The 11,773-nt window shown below is 30.3% G+C and overlaps 1 protein-coding gene across 1 annotated transcript; it reads right to left on the bottom strand.

Moving 5' to 3' along the window:
- Nucleotides 1-2,895: 2,895 nt before the first annotated feature.
- LOC149262363 (non-specific lipid-transfer protein) lies at nucleotides 2,896-3,826 on the bottom strand. The gene is made up of 2 exons (XM_089424189.1): nucleotides 3,365-3,826; nucleotides 2,896-3,205 (listed from the first exon to the last, which is right to left on the bottom strand). Exons 1-2 carry the CDS (start codon nucleotides 3,724-3,726, stop codon nucleotides 3,196-3,198), a joined length of 372 nt encoding a protein of 123 aa, XP_089280315.1. The 5' UTR covers nucleotides 3,727-3,826; the 3' UTR covers nucleotides 2,896-3,195.
- Nucleotides 3,827-11,773: the final 7,947 nt, after the last annotated feature.

Below are 11,773 nucleotides of genomic sequence, written 5' to 3'. Positions count from 1 at the left end.
CATCACCCTTCACGTTGGCAAGAAACTCATTTATGAAAAAAATAACCTTTTCTATTCCTTCAAAAACTCAGAATATGCTTTTTAGGGTGAAAAAATCTAAACCCTGATCAATTATAAATCTAACCTTCTGAATATATATTCAAGTAACCAATTTATCTAGTCACTTATGTCAGACATAAATAATTCTAAAGCTGTCAAAACAACTTAATCACATTATTTATGTCATACCATCAATACAATTTATTATATTTGTTGCTAGCAAGATATAATATATCTCAGTTTTTCATTGAATTAACCTATCTCAATTTTTTATTGATATGTTATTACTTTTTCTCTGATTAAAAAAATAAAAAATTATTTGAAATTTACATATGAAATTAAACTTATTGCTTTTAAATAAAATTTATTTCTATTTATCTCAAATATGATTAGTTAAAATGTTTCTCTATTGGTTGAAATGTCTCCTCTCTTATTGTGTAATGATGCAAAAATTGACTTCTATATTTTATTATTAATTTTTATGTACTATATCACTAATTACTATGTACTATAAACACAAATGGTTTGTAATTAAACTGGGTTTTATTTTTTATTTTACATTAAAAAAAATGAAAAAAAAAAATTAAAAAAATAATGTGAACAATTTGTACAACTCTCATTATATCAATTTGTACTCTAAATTAAATTATCTGATTAAAAAAATAAAAAATTATCTGAAATTTACATATGAAATTAAATTTATTGCTTTTAAATAAAATTTATTTTTATTTATCTCAAATATGATTGGTTAAAATGTCTCTATGTTGGTTGAAATGTCTCCTCTCTTATTGTGTAATGATGCAAGAATTGACTTCTATATTTTATTATTAATCTTTATGTACTATATCACTAATTACTATGTACTATAAACACAAATGGTTTGTAATTAAACTGGGTTTTATTTTTTATTTTACATTAAATATATATATATATATATATATATATATATATATATGTGTGAACAATTTGTACGACTCTCATTATATCAATTTGTACTCTAATGACACAACATGTATACTATAGTATGAACATTATGTCATATATATATATATATATATATATATATATATATATATATAAAGCATCCAATTCTCTGTAGACCCTCCAAGAAAGTTATAAAGCATCCAATTCTCTATGTAAACCCTCCAAGGAAGAGGCTAAGAGAATCACATCATCAGCAAAAATCAATAAGACAACCCAAACAACAAAAGAATTAATTATTAAAAAATGCTGCACAAGGCACCCATTGCAGTCTTGCATATGCTCATGGATGAATGATTCCAACCCATCCATTTAAAAATCAAACAAGGGGATGGCAAGCACCCTTGCTTGACCCCAAAAATACTCCAAATGAAATCAATTTAAAAATCAAACAAGGGGATGGCAAGCACCCTTGCTTGACCCCAGTACATACAACATCATTACATTAAAATATTTTATTAAACTAAACAACAGAACACTAACTATACAGTCTTGCTAATCACCAAAAAAAAAAGTTAAACAATATTTACAACTCATTTTACAATTTTATTATTGCTTTATTTTATTATTGTTTGGAGTACATACAACATCATTACATTAAAATATTTTATTAAACTAAACAACAGAACACTAACTATACAGTCTTCCTAATCACAAAAAAAAAACAATATTTATAACTCATTTTACAATTTTATTATTGCTTTATTTTATTATTGTTTGGAATACATACAACATCATTACATTAAAATATTTTATTAAACTTAACAACAGAACACTAACTATACAGTCTTGCTAATAGTATGATTTACACATTCAAGAAACACATGTTTCATGCTCTACATTAAAATCTTTAAACACTCAAATCACCAACAAACTGATTAAAAACTCATTTAATCCTTTTTTAACTATTTTCTACTAAATACATAACATTGACTTTCAGACGTGAAGTCAAGATAATGATGGAATTTTTAAGTAAATAATAATCTATCATTTATTATCTTAATAGATAATATCATTTGTTCATTTGTTCATTAATGGGCTGAACAGTATGTCAGTCATCCAATTCAACCAAATATATTACTAGACTAACAGAATATACTATTTCATTATTAATGGATCAGAATAAGAATATGAGCAGAATCACATCTCAGCAAAATAATCATTTGTTAAGTTTTGATGCGCATTATTTTCACATGGTGTACTAACAACAAATAATAAAATTTGAAAGACATGAAGTCAAGATAATGATGGAATTTTCAAGTAAATAATAATCTATCATTTATCATATTAATAGATAATATCATTTGTTCATTAATGGGCTGAACAGCATGCCAGTCATCCAATTCAACCAAATATATTACTAGACTAACAACATATACTATTTCATTATTAATGGATCAGAATAAGAATATGAGCAGAATCACATCTCAGCAAAATAATCATTTGTTAAGTTTTGATGCGCATTATTTTCACATGGTGTACTAACAACAAATAATAAAATTTGAAAGCATTTCTCCTAATTAATTTTAATTAAAATATGGTTAATGGTTTTAACGCTTAAATCACAATCTACACTATCACCAATATAGAAGAAATTAATTGATTTTATTATGATATTATGAAAATGACAAACAGCAGTTTAGGATTAAAATAAGAGCAAGAGTCAAACGCCTCATTTATGAAAAATATCGCAGACTGTTCAACCCAATACAAGAGGACCAAAATTGAAAACCAAGTATAATCAGGTACTGATGCAGTTTCATTGTCACAAAGTATTGGAAGTTTGAGTGCAAAATTGAAAACCAAGTAATCAGGTACTCGTGTAGTTTCATCGTTGCAAAGTAGTAGAAGTTTAATTGCTACAATAGGTGATACTAAAACAGACTAAAACCGGCTGGCATCATCATTTATTTATTCAAAAGTATTACAAAAGCACAGAATGCAGGATCACACAAGCAACTGGTTCACAGAAAACAGTACAACGCCCATTACGATAATCACAAAACACATTAGTTCACCGACTCACTACAGTCGGCACCTATACCTAATAGCATAGAACTAAGAAAACCAGCCCAGATTCAACCGTCACAAAACACATTAGTTCATAGACTAACTATAGCTCCAATAGTATAGGCCTATGATAACCAGCCCAAATTCCATCGCCAAAAACCTTTATCAGTGAACCCTGCCATATTGGAAAACAGAATAATGTCGTTAAACCAAATCCTAAACAATAATCCAGTGCAATATTTGTCAAAACAAAATCCCATAGCAAGTTCGCATAAAAATAAGAAGGAAAAACACATCAAATACTAACGAAAACTAAAATGGATTGCACACATACTTGGAGCAGTCAACATTAGGAGAGATAGGCACGTTGAGATCGGTGACCTTGCACAGACCCGGCAGATTGGCAGCCTTCCCCAACTTGACCCCATATGACTGTGCTTGTGTCTTGAGGCAGTTGCAAACAGCCTGCCTATCAGGGGTGGCTTTCACTTGTGAGTCCAACCCACGAATGGAAGGACAACAAGCCGCAGCAGGGGTTGCTGCATTTCCTAGAAGGTATGTAGCGCATGGAGTCATGGCACTCACCACCTGGTTGCATGATATGGCACCTTCCACACTCACAGCACCCCACACATTCATCATTGTAACCACAAGCCCAACCACAAACACAGCTTCCCCCATCTTCTTCACAGCCATTTTTCGCACTTCTCTCACTCACAAAACAACGACAAAGATTACCAGCTAGATCCCTTCAGTCCAACGCTGGCAAAGGCAGAGAGATACACAACTGAGCTGCACCACAGGGAATTTCCTTTAAATAGAAGAAAACTTCCCACAGTTTCCAATGCAGGCATTAAATGTTTTACCATAGCAACGCACGGAACATGGTGAGCTGTGCCTGGACATTTACTGTAAGTTCTTCTCTCGATAATAATTTGGGCCAGACGTGCTGCCCATACTGTCCCATGCCCAATGTATGGCATTAAACGTCTCACCGGACCTATGCACGGAACGCAGTGCGCTGGGCCCAAACATGTCTTGTCTCATTAAGAATTTGTCTCCAACTTATCATGAAGTTTACATAACTCAAGACGGTAAGATTACAGCATATATATCATTAACTCGAGTAACTAATTGAGATATATATGGTTGGATTTTAAGTACTTCAGATTTATACATATAACATTAATTGTTAAATGTATATAAATAATTAAGATTTAAATATAGATCTAAATTGGAATTAATTTAATTTTAATAATATATATAGATAGGTTGAGGTATGGTTGGAGATATTGTAATAATATATATTTTTATAGTAATCGAAGTGGTTTGGTGGACAATTTGTTTCTCAAGCTAAATGAGTTCACCTCTCTAAAGTCTTTTGAGACGTATTGTAAACGGCTCATTTGTAGTATTTATGAGTTCAAATCTCTAGAGACATCTTATAAATGACTCATTTATAGCATTCAAAATAATTGTACGAAGCGTCATGGTATAAATTTGGCAAGCAATCGTATCCATCAAGTAATTTTTTTTGGAGTTGTCTATAATGCAACTTTTTGGAGATTCCGGTGACGGAATCCTGCAGAAGAAATTGAGGTTAAATCTTGATTTGTTGCAGTTAAAATGGTTTTTTAATTGCATATTTGGATTCAGCACCCTCGAAAACCCCTGGGACGCTTTCATTGTGCAGAAACTAGCTATCAAACTTGCGATTCCAATAAATTCCTGCCGGATTTCGACCAGAAAAACCCGCCGCAAAGGCTTTCAAAAAAGTCGCGTTATAGACAACTGCTTTTTTTTTTTTTTACGTTTCTTTTTCAAACCGACTTAATGTTATATATATATATATATATATATATATATATATATATATATATATAAACTCTTTATGGAAGTTTTATATATACATATGTTAGTCATTTACATTTTTTTGCCCATATAGATTTTGTAGTTTATCTTATTAATTCTAGCTTACCATAAAATAAAATAAATCCAAGTAAAATCATAGATATACACATAAAATAAGAGACATATTGAATCACATTTCTTACAACATCTAGTTACAACAAAACTTACAACATCTAGTTACAACAAAACTAGCCAATAATTTTGAAAAATTATGTATAGTCATTGTTTATATATTTTCAAGCTTACCATAAATTAAAATAAATCCAAGTAAAATCATAGATATACACATAAAATAAGAGACATATTGAATAACTTTTCTTACAACATCATGTTAGTTACAACAAAACTAGCCAATGATTTAGAAAAATTATGTATAGTCATTGTTTATATAATTTTAGAGATTTTGTAAGAGATGTCCAATTATTTTGGAAAGTTCTCAAATAACATGCTCAAATTCATTAACTCTAATGTACTTTGAAAAAGATCAACTAATCTCAACTTTCAACATGATGAGTTCAATTGACAAAGAATTCTATAAATAATAAAACTAATTTGAACCCACTTTTACTTTTAAATAGGTATTTGGAAGAAATTCTAATATTTCAAGCAATAATAGTATATAAAGTATCATTTTTGAAAAAATCCATTACTGTTTAACAAGGACCAATCTCTCTAGGAAGTACCCCAAGTTTGAAAGGTCAAATCTTAGCACGCACCTCAAGATTTGAAAGGCCCAAACCTAGTCATGTTTAGATTCAATTATGAAATTATAAAATGCATAGGAGCCATGGTAATTATCCATTGGACATTTCCATTTCCAGCTACTAAATACATCCATTTTATAAAAAATGGGATCGATCATTTATGTCACTTTATTATTTTTATTGAAAACAAAAAAATCCTTCAATCTAATTACTATATTCTTGCAGATTTTTTATATAATAGGTAGATGGGCCATGGGATCGCCCAAAGAGTCCCCATAGTCACGGTAGTGAGTATACTTTGTGTTTATCTTAGAGCTTATAGTCACCATGCAATATGTTAATCTTTTGGAGTTTTTTCTTGTGTCCAACTTCTTTTATATCGAATTTGGAATTGCTTATATCTAAAATATAGAATTATAAATATATATGTAATAGATATCTCTCTCATAAACACACATACATAGATTTCTCTCACACACATATATAGACATATAAACATAAACAAATAGATAAAGATACTTTTTTATCTTATTAATCAAATTGATAGTTTTAAAAATTAAGTAGATGTCAATAATACATACCAATTTTAAAATGGCCAATATTACAAAATACAAATAAATACTATAACTTTTATTTATTTCCTATATACATATATAAATAATGTGTATATTAATAATTAAACATAAATATAAACCTGTGCATGTTATAAAATAATTTCATTAAATATTAATTGCCAATAATTTTTAAATATTAAATTTTTTAAATATAAAATAAAATTTTAATTTATCTTAAACCATTTTTATTTTTTTATCTTTTCTTTAAACTATAATAAACTTAAAAATATATATACTTTCTATACGACCATGATTTTTAAACTATAATAAACTTAAAAATATATATACTTTCTATACGACCATGATTTTTATTTTTATTTTTTGTAACTAGGGTTTTGAAACTTTTCCAGTATAACTCTTCGACTCGAGCTTCGTCAAGGTGGAAGGCTGATATGGTTCTTTGTTTTAAAAAGAGTTTTCTGAATCTAGTGCTTATTATTTCTTTTTCAACTTCATGACAGATTATTGATTAATATCATTGATCATCTTGGTAGCCCTTATTGGAGTTGGCATATTTTCTTTTTTCTGTGTTTATATTTCATTGATTTGGTTTGGTAGATATTGGTAAAGAAGAGAAAAGTTGCATGGTTAAAACAATGTAGTACTTAATTTTTGTCATTTAATTTAAATATAATTAAATTAAAATAATAAAATATAAAGATTTTATTAATAATTTATATTAAGAAAAGGTATAATTAAAAAAAATTATTATATTTTAGTATTAAAATGTATTTATTCAAATTTTTTTGAGTTTTTTTTATAAGGTTATAATTTTTATTATCTTAATGGTTTATTTATTGTGTTTTTTTCATTAATTTGATGATTTTCCAATATTGAAATTAATTGAGAATAAGAAAAGCATTATCATTATAATATCTTATGGGTTCTGCCGCAGATCTTCCAGGTTCTTCCGTTTTGCCACAGATCTGGGTTCTTCCGTTCTGCCGCAGGTTTGAATTTATGAATATTCCTATTGCTACTTCATAGAGGGTTCTTCCGTTCTGTCGCGGATCTTCCGGGTTCTGGGTTCTGGGTTTTCTATATTCTTATCAAAGCTTACATTCTCTCCGCGATCTGGGTTTTTCTGTTCTACCGCGATTGAATGGGTAGAAATCTATCATTACTTGAAGATGTAGTAGTTCTTCTATTCTGCCGAAGATATACACATTATCAGTTCTTCTGTTCTGCCGCAGATCTTCCGGGTTCTTCCGTTCTGCGGCAGATCTGGACTTCATTAAACAACCAAGGGACAACATTGTAAGAAGCACTTTGACTCTTGAATATGATTCCAAATGGCTCCCAGCTTCGCGAAGATATCTGTTGGATCAGCTCTGTCTGCCTCTGGTGGGCAAGCTCTTACCCATATCGTCAGTGAAGCCTCAACTCCCACTGTCTAGGTGGTCCAGGCCTCACTCGATGAGGCTTTGAAATTTTCTGAAAGTGCCTTAATCTGCCAGTTCAATGGTTTTTGGCCGCGGCTAACAACTCTCCACAGTTGGATCTCGGAGGCATGGAAGTCTATCATTTCTGATGAAATTAATATCTACTCGTGTGCTAGGGGTTTCTTTATAGTAGATTTTGAAAACCCTAAAAGCAAACAATGTATTCTAGATTCCGACCCTTGGTTTTGGGAAAATTCAGGCCTATTCATGAAGCCATGGAACCCATCATTTGATCCCTCAACAACAGTCATAACCTCAACACCAGTTTGGGTGAGAATGCCAAACCTACCCTGGCATCTCTGGAATTTCTCCTCGCTAAAAGCCATTGGAAATGCAATTGGGGAATTTTATTGTCGGTGCCCAGAAACAGAGGAATATGCCAAAACCACCTATGCACGCATCCGTGTGGAAATGGACTTTAGCGTCGAATTCCCAGCTGAAATAAACCTAACAAGTAAAGACTATGCGTGGAACCGAAAACTCGATTATGAAAGTGTCCTCTTCAAATGTCGATCATGCTTTGAGACAGGCCATCTAGCCAAAAATTGCCCAAAAGCCTCCCAGAAAAATTATGCTAGAAAGAATCACCACAAATCTACATGGTGGGAAGGAGCACAAAAAGAACATTACACTGTCATCAAGGAAGAACACTCTCCAGAAAACTCTAAATCGCAGGAAATTGGGCAAGAAAGAAACAACTCTCAAGACAAGCACGGGGAAAGCCCTGCCCAATAGCAAAAAAGTGAACTCGACAACCCCTCAAGCATCAACAGTTATGAGGATTCGTATACCGCAAAAAATAAATCTTCATTTAACAGCAAAGCAGATCTCCCAGACCAAGCTTCTTCTCCAACTATCTTCAAAAGGACGTACACAACAGATCGCGAAGCTAAGACGCCAATGTCCCAAGAACTAGAAGAGATGAAGGAGATGCAAGATAAAGGAAGTTGGAAGACCGTAGAGAAAAAAAGAAAGCTACAGCATCAATCTCGCCAAGAATGACGAGAAGCCGAACAATTAAGACCTAAGAAAATTATAGGTCCGATAGACCAATTTGGTCGTTAACCACCACCATCATCATCGTCATCGTCAATTAAATTTTAAAAGTTAAAGAAATTCAATTTATAAAAAAATGGTGTTTTATTCTTTTTATTGAATTTTGATTAAAAACAATAATTTTTTTATTATTGAAATTTGATTATACAATTTTGAAAAAAATTGTGGTTTTTTAATAATTTACAACCTATTTTTAAACATACAAATAGCTCAAAAATCCATTAAACACATCCATTAGGCAAACTAAACATGTCAATTAACACATTGCAAAAAATTAAAAATATATTAATAATAATTACTCCAAAATAACCTAAACTAACAATTTAGGTTTAAAAAATAATATTATTCTCAAATAACCTAAATTTAAAGCTTATAAAAAAATATAAATATAAATAAAATGTAAATTTTATTTATTGAAAAGGAGTATTAATTAAAACAATATTTTATGATGTATATGTAAATGAATCATCAAAAGATGCATTAAATTTTATTTATTGAAAAGGAGTATTAATTCAAACAGTATTTTATGATGGGAGTTGTCTATAATGCGACTTTTTGAGATTCCGGTGACGGAATCCGGCGGAAGAAATTGAGATGAAATAATGATTTGTTGCAGTTAAAATGGTTTTTTAACTGCATATTCGGATTCAGCACCCTGAAAAACCCCCGGGACGCTTTCATTGTGCAGAAATTAGCTATCAAACTTGGATTCCAATAAATTACTGCCGGATTTTCACCGGAAAAAATCGCCGGAAAGGCTCTCAAAAAGTCGTGTTAAAGACTACTGCTTTTATGATGTATATGTAAATGAATCATTAAATGATGAATCGTCGAAATTGCATTTAATTGGAATATTTTTAATTATTTTTAGTTGTAATTGTAGAAAGGAAATTCACAATTATCTATTTTTAAATGTATGTTATAGGCAAACTCTTATACTGGTGCACACATATATATACTTTTAAGTGTTTATGTCTTTCCTTATTTTGTAGATATATTTTTATAAGTTGGATTTTTATTTAATTTATACAAAATAAGAGGCTTTCTTTAGGTTACGAAGAAAAAAAAAATTAAATTAATAAGTTTGTGATAGAGTGATAAAACCTAAAGAAAAAAAAAATTAAATTAATAAGTTTGTGATAGAGTGATAAGTTATTTCTACATAGGTTTGACTGTTTAAGCAATCACTTACAAAAGCAAATCAAAGACATAGATTATTATGTGGTTAAAATCTTTAACCCAAATTCTTGAACAAATATATTAATATAAAGAGAAGAAATTACATATGAATCTCTCAAAATTAATCATCAAAAATTGTCTTTAAATAGAAAACATGGATTGATGGGGTGTTAAGCAAGGGATTAATATGGCTACTAGCTTACCATGTAAGTTAAATGGTTGATAAAAGTTGATATGCTTAGGATAATGTTGCAAGCAAGGAAAACAATTGTTGCAACAAGGTTAGCAAGAATTCAAATAGTAGGATTGGAAGTCAGCTAAGAAACACATAAAAATAATCACAAATCCTCATTTATAACATATAAATAATCACAAATCCTCATTTATAAAATGCAAATTGTAACATAATAAATTTAATGACAATTTTTCATAAAGCATAGTATTATTTTTTATTGAATCTTAAACATATAAGTAACATTTATAATTAAAAAAACTCTAAAATGAGGCACCTTATTTCCAATTAGTATGGATGAGAATATGAACTCCCAGATCACCTTATGTCTAGATCATATCATGACCACTAGATTAAATAACTACAAATTCATGTTTATGTATATTGAGGAAATGCACCTTACGTAAAGACACATTAGATCAAGTTGATCTTAACAAACTCCCAAGTGTCTATATAGCATAACTTCTCTCCTTAAGAACGACTTGGGATGTGATTGCATGATTCACAAAGGTGGCACAATAAGATAAGGAAGGGGATATTAAAGCATATTCCCCTTTAATGACAATTTCTAAAGTTTCAACATAGATTGAAGCTTGTAAAAATTCACTTCTATAAGAGACTCTGTGAAAACAATATTTAGGTGAACCTATGACAAATAAATAAATATACTACTAAATTAAGGAAAGATAAATCAACAGATATGCACACATTATAGCATAGATCTCTACCAAGACATCATACACAACAAAAAACAAGAAGTCTTTATGTAAGACAAGAAGTCTTTATGTAAGACAAGAAGTCAAAACTTGTTACTAGATACTTGTAACTATGTCATAATTGTTTCCCACTCTATATTTTTTGATATAATTGAACATATAAAAATGTCATTTTGACATGTATTGAAAACAATAATAATATATCAAAAACGCTTTTATAAAATAATTATAATTATAATGTATACATGGTCAAACATATCACTAAAAGCAGCCATTTTATAACTACATATTTCAAAGCAATAATACCTTAAAAAATATTTCTATCAATTCATATTGTTTGTAGGAATTTACAGGGTAAGTTCTTCAAATAGAACACCAAAGGACATCGCTCACAAACAGATCACATATCAATACACCAGTATTCTTGATGTGGTTAAAACCCTCAAAGAGGGAAACAGTCCACGGCTTGAGCCAACGCGACCACTTTAGGCAATTTATTAATAAAAGAAAGAAAATTTACATAAGCTGCTCTCATGAACAGTCACCCTACAAATGACCCTCCATTCTCTTTAAATAGAGATCATGGACCAATCAGTTGTTAAGCCACGGATCAAGTGTCGATAATACCGAAGAGAGAATGAACTGTCAGATTACTTCATGTCTAGAACATATCGTGATTGTCGAATTGTAAGTTACAAATGTACATAGTAAAGAAACACACTTTACCTAACTCTACGCTAGACCAAGTTATACTTAACTATTTCCTATGTGTCGAAATATCCTAACATCCCCCCTTAAGAACAACTTGGGTTAGGATTGAAGAATGTACAAATATGACACAATAGGAGAAGGAAGGGGCATTAGAACCTATCCCCCCTTAGTGAAAACT

The sequence above is a fragment of the Pinus tabuliformis genome, chromosome 6, assembly GCF_031772625.1.
Source record: "Pinus tabuliformis cultivar Carrire ecotype Pingquan chromosome 6, CPIR1, whole genome shotgun sequence".
Classification (NCBI taxonomy): domain Eukaryota; kingdom Viridiplantae; phylum Streptophyta; class Pinopsida; order Pinales; family Pinaceae; genus Pinus; species Pinus tabuliformis.
This window is presented reverse-complemented; position numbering and strand designations above follow the sequence as displayed.